The 16,034-nt window shown below is 44.6% G+C and overlaps 2 protein-coding genes across 3 annotated transcripts in view; one reads left to right on the top strand and one right to left on the bottom strand.

Moving 5' to 3' along the window:
- The window catches only part of PTPRT (protein tyrosine phosphatase receptor type T), a 1,303,183-nt gene extending 1,302,040 nt beyond the window's left edge, over positions 1-1,143 (bottom strand). For both annotated transcript variants that reach the window (XM_067013228.1, XM_067013229.1), the window contains exon 1: positions 788-1,143. The gene's annotated coding sequence lies outside the window, so the exon portion shown is untranslated. The remainder of the gene's footprint in view (positions 1-787) is intronic.
- SRSF6 (serine and arginine rich splicing factor 6) lies at positions 817-7,365 on the top strand. The gene is made up of 6 exons (XM_059037836.2): positions 817-1,797; positions 2,023-2,171; positions 3,465-3,589; positions 3,739-3,947; positions 4,188-4,271; positions 4,376-7,365. Exons 1-6 carry the CDS (start codon positions 1,691-1,693, stop codon positions 4,737-4,739), a joined length of 1,038 nt encoding a protein of 345 aa, XP_058893819.1. The 5' UTR covers positions 817-1,690; the 3' UTR covers positions 4,740-7,365.
- The last annotated feature ends 8,669 nt before the right edge of the window (positions 7,366-16,034 follow it).

The following is a 16,034-nucleotide window of genomic DNA, read 5'->3' as shown; positions in this document are numbered from 1 at the left end:
TCTTGCCAACAATGAATTTTTGCGTGGCTTGTGGGATATTAGTTCCCCAACCAGAGATCAAACCTGGGCCGTAAGGCAGTGAAAGCATGGAGTCCTAACCACTGGACAGCCAGGGAATTCCCCTCCAACAATGAATTTGAACAAACTTTAAAATATTGACAATTCAATGAGTGAAAAAAATGTTATCCCATTAATTCTTCTTTCCCTAATTACTATATGCCACACACACAATTTTTTTAAGATCCACCTATATATTTTACTTATCTAACTTTAAGCACAGACAGTGTAGCCTCTACCATCAGATGCCAGTTATTAACACTCCCCCTCCCCTAGTCGTGACAGCCAACAGACCCCCAGACTTTGTCAAATGTCCCCTGGTGGGGGCAAAATCGCTCCCTTTCAACCAGAAACTGTAGAATATCAAGGCTGCCCGGCTCACGAAGAGCTGGAATATACGGAGATACCTAAACAGCCAGTATTATCCCCGTGCTGCCATTTCCTCTCAGCTTGTGTGACACCATGCCCTCCAGCTCTTCTTCCCACCTCTCTGGTCACTTCTTCCCAGCACCTTTTCCTGAACTGAAGTTGCAGAGCACTCCAGAGTCTTCTGCTCTCCACTTAAACTTATTCCTCTGTGGTTTTCATCTAGTTCTCCAGCTTTAAATGGCATCTCTAGTGATAAACTCCAAAATGTGCGTTTCTGCCACATAGATGCCTTCCAAACCAATGGGGGAAGGGATCGCGTTGGGACAACGGACTCTCCACAGTGGGGATAACATGAGCGTACCTCTGGGGCAGGAATGCCAGGTCTTGCTCAACTTTCTTGGGCCAGAGGCCTTGGCCCTGCTCCTTTCGTCGGCAATTACAGCGAGCGTGGGACTGCCATATACACCTCAATCTGTAGGTGACTCCAGGTGCCAGTGCTCCAAGAAAGACCCATGGAAGGAGAGGTGGACGTACAGGGAGGCGGTGAAGTGAGACCACGATGACGACGGCTGCGAGACCAAGAGGGATAGAAGCTAGCAGGACTGTGCGCGCCCGGCCGGGCCCCCAAGACGTCGGAGCGCAAACCTCGGACGCTGTGGGAAAGGGTACCTAGTCGACTGTGTCCGAAGGCACCTTCCACACCAGCCGAGCGTGAGCCGAACGACTCGCGGAGAAAATTCGAGCCTCGTTTCCCGGGACCAACCAGAGACCGCAGAGGCCTATTATGACAACCTCGGGAACCAATGAAAAAAGGGATTCTCCTAGCGCCAGTCCTGGAGAGATCACACAGAGGAACGGTTCGTTTTTTTATTTTAAGTACAAATTAGAAAACAAGTCCGCGGATGGAGACGGAATACGACGTTTACAAGGATGTGTGGAGAAAATTCGATGAGCTGGTAGCACCTCACTTCCTCGAAACTTGGCAGGGGAAGAACTCGCAAGTCACCCTGGCGCCCAGCGCTCCGGGTTAAAGCGCGGGAGGGTAGGTGCAGCGCGCTGACGCCACACGCTGGGCCCCACCCCCAGCCGCCCGCCCTTATAGCGTAGCCCAGGCGCGCGCGCACCATTGTGTGGCTGGACTCGGCCGCCGCTGCGGTGTAAGGTGTGTATCCGGGCTCTCGCCGTCCCCGCACCCGCACCGAGGCTTCTGCCTTGCGGTCCGCCGTTCGACAGCCAGCCCTCGGGCCCCTCGCCCGCCACGGACATGCCGCGCGTCTACATAGGACGCCTGAGCTACAACGTCCGGGAGAAGGACATCCAGCGGTTTTTCAGTGGCTATGGCCGCCTTCTCGAAATAGACCTTAAAAATGGGTGAGTCGGGGCTGGGTGCCCACGTCCGCCCGCAGCGCCCCGGGCCTGCGGTGGAAGGGCCCGTCGGAAGGAGGAGACGGCCAAGGCCGCGGCGCCGCGTGGCAGGGCCGCCAAGATGGCGGCGGCGCGGGGTTGCGGGAGCGCGCGGGGGGAGCGGGGGCGCGCGCGTGCGCGACCCCGGCCTAACGACTCCCGCCGGTCTCCCGCCCTCGCACCGCCCCCCAGGTACGGCTTCGTGGAGTTCGAGGACTCCCGCGACGCCGACGACGCCGTTTACGAACTGAACGGCAAGGAGCTCTGCGGCGAGCGCGTGATAGTGGAGCACGCCCGGGGCCCGCGCCGCGATCGTGACGGCTACAGCTACGGAAGCCGCAGTGAGTCCCACCCCCGCGCGCTCCGCGTCCTTGGGACCCCGGGGGGCGGGCGCAGGCTTAGGGGGGGCGGGGTGGGGCCTCCCAGCCGGGCAGGCGCGGTGGCCCGGGTCGTTTGACTCGGGTGTCCCCGGGGCCCGCTGCCTTCACGCCTGCCCGGTGAAGACACGGGACGCCGGAGCGCGGGGATTGGGTGGTGGGTTTTGCCTAGCCAGGGTTTGGGTGTTTGGGGGCGGGGTTGCTAAGTTGGGAGGGGGTGACGTGCTGGGCCCCTGTCAGCACTGTCGTAGGCTCTGCCTACGGAGGAAGTGAGGGATGGCTGTATTTGTTGCATGCCCCTTACTTACCTGTCAGTGCATTAGCTGGGAATGTGAATGATTTAGCTTAGAAGTTTGGGGACAGGCTGGGGTGGAGGTGGGGTCGGGGCGGGAAAGGGGGTGGGGTTTTAAGAGTAGGTTTTAGTGTTATTCAAATTGGCGGGGGCCAAAGGAAATATTTTTTAGAAGTAATGTGGTAGTGCACCACAAAATAGATTTAAATGAGCTTTATGCTGTATTTGAACTAGTTGGGGCATGTTATTGGGAGGAGGTGGGGGGATTTTTGGTTATGTTAAATGTTTGATGTTGAAATTGTTGCATGTTGAATTCAAACTTTTTAACAAGTCCTTGATGTTTCAATTTGAAAGTGACCAATGGGGCTGAGGCTGTGTCCACTGAGGCTAAGATGACTGCCTTTCCTGATTGGCCTTGGCTTTTCCATACATTGTGTGACCCTTGCCCTATGACCCTTTGGCTGACCTTACCGGAAGCCATGACGACAGCAGCCTTTTGCCATTAGACGCAGGGTGATGGTGAGGATTCCAAGGGTTAGACAAAACTGGTTAATCTGAACTAGGTGACTGTTACCTTGCGTGTTTTGTGGCCAAACCACCACCAAAAACCTCACACTGTGATGTAAGTACTTAGTGTAACTAGTAAACATTTTTGTAAAATGTAGAAATGCATGTAATCAGTTAAGTTTTATATTTTACAATGTTCTGTAAAATAAAACTTAGCGAGGTAAATTGAATAAAGGAGCAGTCACTTTCTAACAGAATGTAGGAGAGTTTAGTTGGATTTAGTCTATTTGACTTGCCCTTAATTTAATTTATGGCAAATCACAACTGTATCAAAGGTTTAGCAATATAGTAGCAAAGTCCTACTCCAGTAAATAAAAGTTGATATGTTTGTACTAACTTTCAAAAACATGTATCCCTATCACTACAAAGCATCTAATTGTTCTCTTCATGTGATAAAGGTGGTGGAGGTGGATACAGCAGTCGGAGAACCTCTGGCAGAGACAAATATGGACCACCTGTACGCACAGAATTCAGGCTTATTGTAGAAAATCTTTCTAGTCGTTGCAGTTGGCAAGATTTAAAGGTAAGTGCTATAATGTGAGATAAAAAAGATATGACTGATGGTTAAAAGGTAGGGTTTTGTATTGCTCTTTTATTTCTGAGGATCGGATTTAATGCATAGTTGTTTTTTCTTTAGATTTCTGGGTCTGACCAGTCTCGTTGCTCTTTTAGGATTTCATGAGACAAGCAGGTGAAGTAACCTATGCGGATGCTCACAAAGAACGCACAAATGAAGGCGTCATTGAGTTTCGCTCCTACTCTGACATGAAGCGTGCTTTGGATAAGCTGGATGGTACGGAAATCAATGGGAGAAATATTAGACTAATTGAAGATAAACCACGAACAAGCCACAGGCGGTCTTATTCTGGAAGCAGATCAAGGTAACTTATTGAAGGATATGGAGAAGGAAGGAAACAGTATTTGCCACAAATAAAGGAAAATTCAAACAGTAGTATTTCAGTTGCTGCTTAATTGAAATTAGGTCAGTTCTTAGTTTCTTTTGTTGCATCATTGGAGCAATTAAGGTTTTTTTGTTGGTTTGTCTATTTTTCGTAAATTGTACAAACATTCACGTCAAGATGTCTTGAGATAAAGATTTATTGTCACGTTTCTTGTTACAGGTCACGGTCTAGAAGAAGGTCACGAAGTAGGAGTCGTAGGAGCAGCCGCAGTAGATCTCGAAGTATCTCAAAAAGTCGCTCCCGGTAAATGTGTCCTTGAGTGTTTTTCTGAATTACATACTTTATGTTTATAGAGTGCTTATGTGTTTCACAAGGTACTGAAAAAAATTCTGGCTTTTATTGTCTAGATCCAGGTCTCGGAGCAAAGGTCGATCACGTTCTCGTTCAAAAGGCAGGAAATCTAGATCAAAAAGCAAATCTAAACCTAAGTCTGATCGAGGCTCCCGTTCGCGCTCTCGGAGCAGATCGAAGGATGAATATGAGAAATCTCGAAGCAGGTCTCGTTCTCGATCTCGTTCCCCCAAAGAAAATGGGAAAGGTGATATAAAATCAAAATCCAGATCAAGGAGCCAGTCTCGTTCCAATTCACCCCTACCTGCTCCACCCTCAAAGGCCCGTTCTGTGTCCCCTCCACCAAAAAGAGCTTCAAGATCCCATTCTAGATCTCATTCAAAGTCAAGGTCACGATCCAGATCGAGTTCCAGAGATTAACCCAGAACTCTACATTCTTTGCACACTATTACGGAACACTTTCCTACTTGCTTAGGCAGTTACTCTTCCACGTTTGTACTTGGCCTCTTCTGCGAGAAGAATCTCCCGAAAACAGGGGCATACAAAAATTGGATTTGTAGCCAAATTTGATGAAAAAGATGAGGTTCTAAAGCAATGGCATGAAGTCAAAGATCCTCTCCCTTTGTAGAATTAAGATAACTTTGATTTTATAGCTTTTGAGCTAAAATAACTTTTGTAAAGATTAAGCTCATTTAGATTTTTTTTTTTTAAGTATTTCAGCAGGATCTGCTGCAGGAGTTTCTGTCATTGTTATATTTGTTTGCTTAATTTTAAATTAACCGTTTCAAGCTTTGAACACTTAAGGCTTTAGAGGGAGAACCCAATTTCCAATTATGTTGGCTTTTTATAAAGCTTGAGTTATGTAAAATTTCAATAAAAGTTTGCTACCAAGATGATTGCCTTATTGAATAGGTCACTCTTAAATTCCTTTAAATATTGATTATCTCCTATCCGTGGAAATAATGTAAATTCTACTTAAGTGTAGAACAAGGCAAGTCTCAGACCAGCAATAAATTATTCAATTTGGATAACATTATTTTGTCCTGTTATTCAAATTTGCCAAAGTCATATTGGCCCCTTAAACAGGTTAAGTTAAAAATAAAAGATTTTATAGTCGATCTGTTATACAGTTTTGCCTAAATTAATAGATTTTTTAAATAATGAAACCTTTTTCAAACTTAAGTTGATTGAACTCTTCAAAAAATAGTTCCTGTTACTTGGGATCTTATCTAGCCTGGTAATCCCACTTTCTGGAAGTGATCATTGTAATTAGTGTTTTGTTAGAATAAGGTTCCGTGGTCTTTAACGTTTGTTATGTAAAAATGGAAGTAACCTTTCTTTGATCTGAAATTTGGTGTGTTATTCAAAATGGAAGAGCAAATATTTCATTTTCTACTGAAAGATCCTTAACAGGCACTTAAAACAGATCGCTTGATTAATCAGTTTTACTGATTAAAGTAAAATTCCACCCAACAGTCAGTCCCCTTTAGTTAGTGGGGTTCTGTGGTAATTGGTTAAATCATCCTTGTAAAACATTATGTGGTTGGCTTGGAAAAAATTTAAACGGGTTAACCCTAAACTTTTGTACTTCGTCATGAAGGGTAATAAATACTGTGGAAACCAAATTTTATAATACTGCAAATTTTATAGAGTTACTGGGTTACCATTAGTCCATACATCCGTTAAGCCTAGTTAGTTGAGACTGCAGTTTGAGAAATGAATTACCTTATATATATATATATATGTCTTTCTCCAGATTCTTTAAGGTAATTTCATTAAAAGCACTCATTAATCTTAGTCTGAAATCAAGATGTAGGTTATATGGCTCAGCTTTAACATCTTCCTGGGAGCTATCACTCTATATGAGGTGTTGAGGGCTGGGTAGTGTTAGGGTATTATGGGTACCACTCATTGTGCTGCAGGGGGGACTAGAAAGCATCATAATCTAGTTGGTTTGTAGGTTCAGATAATCCAGAAGGCAAGCCTAATAAAATTGAGACTGCGTGGAAAAGGTTGAGTCAAGGATCTAGATGTCAAAATGACACTGTAACTGTTAGTGTTTGCTCATGTAAAAAGACTTGTTCTAATAATTTCTGGGCTTCCTGTTATGAAATCTTAGAGCCTAATCTTAGGAACATAGTGACCCAGAAGGTTGATGCTTCTTCCAAGACCTTATTTTCTTTAATGCTTTTGATATTTTTTTTTTAGATGTTCATAAGAAATATGGTTGGGTTGGGTTTTTTTTTTTTTCAATATAAACTTCAGATTTTGAGAGAAGAAACTGGTATCTGTAATTATAGTTCATTGTTTTGCCTGTTTGAAAGAACAAAAGTTAGGACTCTTACATGAGGAAGCAAGCCTCCACTGCCTTTCAAATTACGGTTAAGGACACGTTACTTTTAAGAATTGGCTTTGACCAAAGTTCTCTTGTTTTCAGGGAAAGAACAAAAGCTTTTAAAACCACAGCCTGTTAAAATGAAAGAGAGGGGAGTACTACAATGTGAAATTGGGCTTTCTAAAAGTATGCAGCATCCTTCAACTGGGCTTTTGCATTCTTAGCTGCCCCCTGCCCCCATGGGTAATTGTATAGGTAAATGTCTGCACCCATAAGAATTTAGCAGCAAAGGCCAACTTATTAAAATTCTAGTTCCTATCCCACATCTGTGGACCTACATCATTGGATGTGCTAAACCACTGTATTTATAACACTGGCCCACTTGACCAGTGAAATGTTTAGTTCCTTGCTAACTTTTAAGTAGAATCTGAGTCTCTACAACTTGGCCACATGTTCATCTGTGGCTAGATGGAGTATTAACCTGGTGGAGAGCAAAATAGAAGTGAATGATAACTGGATCCCCCTTTCTTTTATGTGATAGTGTGTTGACATGCCATAGTGCCTTTATGGCCAGTTCGAGTCCTTCCTGCTCCTGTGACTTAATGTTCCACTCCTGTGTTGTTACCATCTTTTCTCTTGGTATCTTCTTTCTCCCACTTTGTTAACCTGCTTTGTGCTTTATTGCTTCAATAAAATGTTCACTGAGGGAAAGGCTTGTTTTGAGTTTATTGTGTATTCCCACTTAGCGCCAAATATTTGGCAGATGGGTTTTTTGTTTGTTTTGCGATACGCGGGCCTCTCACTGTTGCGGCCTCTCCCGTTGCAGAGCACAGGCTCTGTACGCACAGGCTCAGTGGCCATGGGTCGCGGGCCTAGCTGCTCCGCGGCACGTGGGATCTTCCCGGACCGGGGCACGAGCCCGTGTCCCCTGCATTGGCAGGCGGACTCTCAACCACTGCGCCACCAGGGAAGCCCTGGCAGATGGTTTTTTGAATTGGAGTTGCTATCGGCAAGTTTCATTCCTGATTTGAGTATGAGAAAAGGTCTTGTTTTCAGCTCTTCGGAAACATGAGGTTAGGGTCAACATAGTAGATGGTTTAACTGGGGCAAGTACTTAACATTCGTGCTTCAGTGTCATCCGCAAAGTGGTAGGGATAACCCCTCATGGGTGGTGAAGATGAAAGGTTAGCATGTGAGAAGTACTTAGAACAATACCATAGAAGGACTAAATATGCTAAGTCTCTCGTATTGCCCTGCTTTAGTTTTCACACAGAATTTACCCATTGTTATCTTGTAGCAGTTGGAACATTTTCTGTGACAATTACTCAGATAAACTAGGGAGCGCAGTCATCTTTTACCACCTAATTTCACTTTTATTTACCTTGCTTTCAGAAAGCATTGTTTTCTACCTTCATCCAGTTTTTGTGATTGTACACAAATCTTGTGAAATGTTTTAAGTTCCTGATTTAATTTTTAATTACAAAAGTAGTATGTACTTGGAATATAAAGTATCTCTCTTTTAGAGTCCACTTACTAAGGTAGCTGCTTCTAACACACTGTATTTGCCCAGACTTCTCCAGTCGTAATTCCTATGCACGTCAGTAAGCTATTCATACCATGAGTGTGTTCTGTGACTTGCTGCTTTTTTTGGCCAAGCTGTGCAGCTTGTGGGATCTCAGTTTCCCAGCCAGGGATCGAACCCCCCACCCTTGGCAGTGAAAGTGAGGTGTCCTAACCACTGGACTGCCGGGGAAGTCCCAAAATACTGAGCTTTTTGAGGCAGCAACCACATCTTGAACAAGATACATCTTTGTGTCCGCAACACCATGTATGCTTCCATTCACTAAAAGGATGTGTATTTGCAGTTGTGTAATTGGTCTTCTAGATCCTAAATAGCTTGTTTAGATTTGCCTGGCTGTCTTATAACAACTTCACAGATGGGCCCCCAGCATAGTACTTAATAAAGTGATAAATAGAAAGGAATCGTGGTTCAAAAATCAGAAGGTAAATACAAAAAGTTAAACAGTAAATTCCATCCTTGACCCCTTGGAGGAAGCCAGGATTACTAGCTTCTTACGCATGTTTCTGGAGATGCAAACCTGGTAAAATTAACGTTTCCCAGGTAGTTTGATCGTAGCTCATTTGAATTTTACAAAGTCAAGTGATATTTAAGTATTATACCTTCTACTAAGAAACACATCCAGAAACTTGCACCCATTTTTGACATCATTACTGAGAAAGGTATGGTATTTGTATGGGAAGTTGTTAACAGAGGCAGGACTTAAATGCTCGTTCAGTTCTTAACAGCCCTAAAGTGTCAATATCTATTTCAGAAACTCAATTCCTCATAGTGAAAAGCACTGAAGAGGCATGAATGAGCAGGCTTCTTTTATAGTTATTTTGATAAAATTTCAAAATTAGGAAAAACTTGCAATACTGTACGAAAAATTACACACCTTTTGCCATTCACCAATAATATTTTGTTTCATTTACACTTTTTTCCTAAACCCTCTGAAAGGTAAGTTACATCTTTCTGTTTTATCCCTAAAATTTTGTGTATTTCCAGGGACATTCTCATATAACTATACTGTCTGCCTATCAAAACCAGGAAAATAGCTTGGATATAATCTTGTCTCATCCACAGTATTTATATTTTGTCAGTTGTCTAATAACATCCTTTATACTTTTTTTTTCCATTGGCCCAGGATCATTTGCTGCATTTAGTTGTCATGATTTTAGTCTCTTTTAACTCGAACAGGTCCTTGGCCTTTCTTGACCTTGCCATTTTTGAAGAGTAAAGGATGGTTATTTTGTAGTTTTCTCAATTTGGGTTTGTCTGATGTCTCCTCACGATGGCATATTTGGCAGAAATATCACAAGAATGAGACTGTCTTCAGTGCTTCATATCTAGTGGCACATTGTGATAACCTGAATCACTTATGAAGTCGCTTTTTCCCTTTATAGTCAATAATTTGTGGGAGATACCCAGAGCCTATTAAATACCCAGTTCCTATCAAACTGTCACCCACTATTAACATTTGTTGATTTTCTATGTTTTGTTCATTGGCATGCTGTCCGGGTGCTCTCTGTGGGGGGTAGACTGTTTTAAAGGTCAGATCTAAAGGAGGGTTGTTTGGGTTTTAGGAGGGGAAGGAATCCTTTTGGAGTCTGACAAAGTTGCTGAGGGGAGAGCCTTGATGGCATCAATTTGTACTCCATTATTGTGGAAACCAGGACAGTGGTTCCCCTGGCCAAGGGCCGAAAGGGAGCTGGAGGTAACTTTTACGGAGATGAGAGGAATATGCAGTAGAAAACTGTCCTCAGCTATGAAACAGTGTTTTCCCACGTTGTAGGCACTGAGTGCGATCATCAGCGCAGCTGGCACAGCCACTGCTGTGAAATAGTAGCTGCCTGTGTTGTAAACCATACCAGGGGACTCCCTGGTGGTCCAGTGGTTAAGGACTCCGTGCTTTCACTGCCAAGGGCTCAGGTTCAATCCCCGGTCGAGGAACTAAGATCCGGCACACCGAGCGGTGCAGCCAAAAATAAAATAAAAATTTCCATGATTAGAATAGTCAAACCTTAATGTTCTAGCCAGGTGAGAAAAAGGTAAAGCAGAGTTGCTGAATATGGTGCCCAAGTATTAGAAATGTCACTACCCCTTTCCAGTCATTCACGAACAGCCTTGTGTGTACTATTTAAATATATTGCTGCTACTTTTGTGCAAAAGTTCAAACACCAGCTAGAGAATAGTGTGATGGACCTCCTGTACACTCATCCAGCTTTAACAATATCTATATGCCTATCCACTTTCTCTATAGATACTTTTGAAGGAAATCCTAGACATTTCAGCTGAAGATGGTTCAATATATACCTCTAAAAAGACATCTTAAGTCCCATTTATCTATAGGGTCCTCCAGGTTTTTTTCCTTGCAATGTATTTGGAGTTTTTTGTTTTTGCAACGTATTTCTTCAAGGTCACTGTTGAGTAGTTTCCTGGTCTTGATTTCCTGATTGCATTCTCATGGCATCCTTTAGCATGTTCTGTCCCCTGCATTCCCTGTGAATTAATAAACCTAGAGCAGTGGTTCTGGAAGTGTGGTTCCTGAATCAGTAACATCAGCATCACCTGGGAACTTGTTAGAAATGCAATTTCTCAAGCCCCACCCCAGACTCACTGAATCAAACTGTAGGTGGAGCCCAGCCATAGGTGTTTTAACAAGCCTTCCTGGTGAGTCTGGGGCACGCTCAAATTTGAGACGCATTATTCTGGAGGCTTTTTATAAGATACTGATTCATCTCTTGTTGTTCATGTTGGCAGCCATTGATCTTTGTCAAGATCTGTTAATCCGTGAACCCTTGATTTTAAAACTTTTTTTCAACCCACTGCAGTTCTTTTTGATGTTGCTTTATTCTATCTTTGATCAGTGGGAGTCAATTTAAGTTGTTTCCTGAGTTCCTTTGAAACAACCCTAATAATCATAGCAGTCTTTTTGCTTTCTGGTATAAGATTTCCAGGCTCATATATCTAGTCGCAAACCTGCAATCAGGCATTTCTCCCAGGAGCCCTGGTTGCTGCTTTATTCTCAGGAGCCTGAGTCAGACCCACTTGCTGACCTTGGAGAGCTTCCCAGAGAGGCAGGAGGCAAGTGAGACTCCCCCTGGGGCATACAGAAATGGGTGGCAGCCATTTTGGGGAGCTCGTTCTACCATGAGGTCACTGGTGCTGGCAAGTGCCATTTTGGAGTCCTCCCTGTGGCCTATTAGTGCCAGGAGCTAACCCACCAACCAGCAGGCCAGCATCAGTCCCAGAACACCCCAGCCCCACAGCCAACTGTGGCCCGGGGGTCAGCCTCACCTACCACTGCACCCACAGTAATCAGTTCTGCCACAACAGAAGAGCCACAGAGCCCACATGGGGGCACCCCTAGAGCATTTAGCACTGGTGACCAGAGGGGAGTGTGCTGCTGGGCCCCATAGGACATCTAATAAGGCCACTTCTCCAAGAAAGGGAAATGTAACTGATCTACCTAATACAAAGAAATAAAAATAGAGATTTAGGCAAAATAAGGAGACACAGGAATATGTACCAAACAAAGGAACAAGACAAAACTCCAAAAGAAGAGCTAAGCAAAGTGGAGATAAGTAATCTACCCAATAAAGAATTCAAGGTAATGATCATAGAGATGCTCAACCAACTCAGCAGAAGAATGGATGAACACTGGGAGGAGTTTAACAAAGAGTTAGAAAATATAAAGAAGAACCAAACAGAGCTGAGGAATGTAATAATAAAAATACACTAGAAAGAATCAACAGTAGATTAGATGATATGGAGGAACAGATCAGTGAATTGGAAGACAGAGTAGTGGAAATCACCCAAGCTGAACAGAAAAAAAGAATTTTTAAAAGTGACGATAGTTAAAGAGACCTCTGGGTCAACATCAGATGTACTAAGTCTGAGAAGAAGAGAAAGGGGCAGAGAATGTGTTTGAAGAAATAATAGTTGAAAACTACCCTAACCTGGGAAAGGACACAGACATCCAGGTCTAGGAAGCAAAGATAATCCCAAACAAGATCAATCCAAGAGGTTCACACCAAAACACATTGTAATTAAAATGGCAAAGAGAGAATCTTAAAAGTAGCAAGGCAAGTAGAATGGAACATATGTAAGGCTATCAGCTGACTTCAGCAGAAACTGCAGGTCAGGAGGGAGTGGTGTGATATATTTAAAGTGATGAAACAACCAAGAATACTCTACCCAGCAAGTCTATCATTTAAATTTGAAGGAGAGATAAAGAGTTCTAGGGACAAGCAAAAGATAAAAGAGTTCAGCACCATCATTTTGGATTTCTGACCTCCAGAACTACAAGATAATTAATTTGTATTGTTATAAGCCACTAACTTTGTGGTCATTTGTTCAGCACCAATTAAAAACTAGTAAGGACTTCCCTGGTGGTGCAGTGGTTAAGGATCCGCCTGCCAATGCAGGCGACACAGGTTCGAGCCCTGGTCCGGGGAGATCCCACATGCCACGTAGCAACTAAGCCCGTGTGCCACAACTACTGAGCCTGTGCTCTAGAGCCTGTGAGCCACAACTGCTGAACCAGTGCACCGCAACTACTGAAGCCTATGTGCTCTAGGCCCACGTGCTGCAACTACTGAGTCTGTGTTCTGCAACTACTGAAGCCCACGCGCCTAGATCCCATGCTGCGCAACAAGAGAAGCCACCACAATGAGAAGCCAGCTCACCACAACAAAGCGTAGCCCCTGCTCGCCGCAACTAGAGAAAGCCCGTATGCAGCAACAAAGACCCAACGCAACCAAAAAGTTTTTTTAAAAAATAAGCTTAGGGGGCTTCCCTGGTGGCGCAGTGGTTGAGAGTCCGCCTGCCGATGCAGGGGACGCGGGTTCGTGCCCCGGTCCGGGAGGATCCCACGTGCCGCGGAGCAGCTGGGCCCGTGAGCCATGGCCCCTGAGCCTGTGCGTCCGGAGCCTGTGCTCCGCATCGGGAGAGGCCGCAACAGTGAGAGGCCCGCGTACTGCAAAAAAAAAAAAAAAAAAAAAGAAGAGAAAAAAAAAAAAAAAAAAAATAAGCTTAATCCAGTGATTTTTTTCCTATTGGTTTTTTTTTAATGTTTTTTAAAATTTATTTTATTTTTTTGGCTGCATTGGGTCTTCATTGCTGCACGCGGGCTTTCTCTAGTTGCAGCGAGCAGGGACTACTCTTCGTTGCGGCACACGGGCTTCTCATTGCAGTGGCTTCTTGTTGCGGAGCACAGGCTCTAGGTGCGCAGGCTTCAGTAGTTGTGGTGTGCAGGCTCAGTAGTTGTGGCTCGTGGGCTCTAGAGCACAGGCTCAGTAGTTGTGCACGGGCTTAGTTGCTCCATGGCATGTGGGATCTTCCCAGACCAGGGCTCAAACCCATGTCCCCTGCATTGGTAGGTGGATTCTTAACCACTGTGCCACCAGGGAAGCCCACCCACTGGGTTTTTCAGTAGCATCATGAGACATGAATTCTATCAGTATGTTGAGAACAAGATTCAGATATTTAGCAGGGTTGGGGTAACGGAAATAGCCGAGGCTCTGGCCCTCACTGAGACACATTTACCTACTGGTTGCAAATATAAGCTTCAATTCCCAAAGCCAAATATAAATTTTGTCAGTTTCTGACACCCATACACCTATGTCCAGGGGGAAAGCAGGACCTGAAGCTAATCATATTTGGAAACTTGCACCTCCCCTGCCTTTTCCACTGTGGGACCCCCAGGTCAGGGTTATCCAGTCTTTATACAGGGGATTCAGTTTCAACTCCCAGAACCACATGGACCCAAGATCCCATCTCCCATCATTATGTGTGTGATGAAATCCAAATCCCTATCCAACAACCACCTCCAGGACAAGAGAGACATCAGGCCACCCCCTGGTTGCTCTGTTTCCATCTTTGTTTCTGACTCCTGCTGACTTCCCCTTCTTTCAAGTTCAGCCATTAATTTACTCACCTTCCTTCTTGGCTTGCCTCCTTCCTTCCTTCCTTCCTTCCTTCCAATATTTTATCCAGGATTTTGGGGTGTCTGTGCTACAAAATGCACTCCCTATTAGCAAAATGCGCCATACTGCTGAAACCAGAAGTGTTTTCCCACTTACAAAAAGGGCACATCCTGATGATTTTCGTAAAATACATGGACTGCCCCAATGGTGAATTTAAAATCTCCTGTAGGAACAGAAAGGTGTGGGCTGCTCTCAACTGTTTTTTCTGTGCTTCTGTTCATCAACATTTCAAAAAGTTTTGGGTCCACTCTTGGGTAGGGGGCTTAACTTGGAGAAGACACTGGGGGCTATTAACTTGTAGAAGAGGGGGCTGTCTCTTGAGGGAAGAATTGGACTTGATCACTTTCTCCTGAGGGCAGATTGGACCAGCAGAGCATACTCTGGCTATATTAGAGGGAGAAACTTCCCCAAACACATCCACTTGGGAGGAGCTCTCCATCCCTGAAGGTGGGGAGGCAAGCAGGCCCACCAAAGGTATCAAGGCCACCAAAATACTGTTAACGAGCAGAAAAAAATAATATATCGGCAACTCACACCCGCATTCATTGTTTTTTCCTGCGTCCCACTAGCTCAGATTCCACTAGTCTAAAAGACGCATTCCTTATTGAGAAATTACGTGTTTGTGTAGTTGTCACTTTCTTTTAATCTTCTGAATACCTAAAATAAACCTTTTGGAATCTAGAACAAGCACAGTCTGGGTAGAAATGAGAGAAAAATGAGTGGATGGTGTGTATGTTGGTGTGTATAAAGAGACTTCCATTGTTATGGCAACCAGCATCCTCAACTGATGTAATCCTGTTTCCAATAATACAAGTTGTGATTAAAAATTGACACTGCAGCGAGGAAGGACACATGTAATGCGTTGGTGTGTCAACCAGAATAAAGTCTGCATAAATTTAAACCTGATGATCGCAACAATTAGGGGAATTTGCCTACAATTAATTAGGAACTCTTTTCTCATCTGCACTGGAAGTCAGGAGCCTGGAGGTCTGACCTGTGGCCATGACCTTAGGCCAAATGGACCTCAATATCCTTTTCTGTAAAATAAGAGGTTAGATTAAATCACTAATGTGGGTGTGGGGCAAAGCTCGACTGTACCAAGAGTTGCCCTGTTTTCATCTGCATGCAGTACATCATTAGTCAACAAACGTTTATTGAGCACCCACTCAAGTGTCCAGCCCTGTGCTAGGTGCTGGGGATACACAAACTAGTGTGTTTCCTTCCCTCTAGGAGCTTGCAGTCTCTTAACCTCTCCAATAACACAAATCTATGTGAAGTTACAGCTGCCGTACGTTTAGAGGCATTTTGTGCTACAAGAACCAGTAACAGGGAGATTTGACTAGTTAGATCAACCAAGGAAATCGAAGCACAGACACAGGCAATGATTTGCGCAAGGCAACACCACCACGGGAACCCATTATTCAAAACAAAACAAAGCAAACAAAAAACCCCAAAACAAAAACCCTACGTACGCCATGAAGTAGGTTATAGTCTTTACAAATGGAGGAATGGAGGACCAGGAGGATAAAGTGATATGCCCCAGGGCACAGCAGCAGCCAATGGCAATGTGGTCGTCCAAACGCAGGCGCGGCTGATGCTGCCCTTTAGGCCATCAGGGCCAGGATCGGAACCCGCACCTCGCGGGGGCCTCCTTTCTTCTGGTTGCATGGCCCTTCGCCCGCCCTGAGACGGTTTTCTGACGTTCCTTGGCTCTTTTTCCTCAGGTGAGGAGCAGGCGCCGTGGAAAGGCGTTGGATAGCGCAGCGACCCGGCCGGGGCGCGTACGGGAGTGCAGCCTGGTCTTTTGTCACTGACCACTCAGCTCAGGGGCC

This window comes from Kogia breviceps, chromosome 14 (assembly GCF_026419965.1).
Source record: "Kogia breviceps isolate mKogBre1 chromosome 14, mKogBre1 haplotype 1, whole genome shotgun sequence".
Taxonomy (NCBI): Eukaryota; Metazoa; Chordata; class Mammalia; order Artiodactyla; family Physeteridae; genus Kogia; species Kogia breviceps.
The sequence above is the reverse complement of the archived record's forward strand: the minus strand, read 5'-3'. Positions and strand labels throughout refer to the sequence as shown.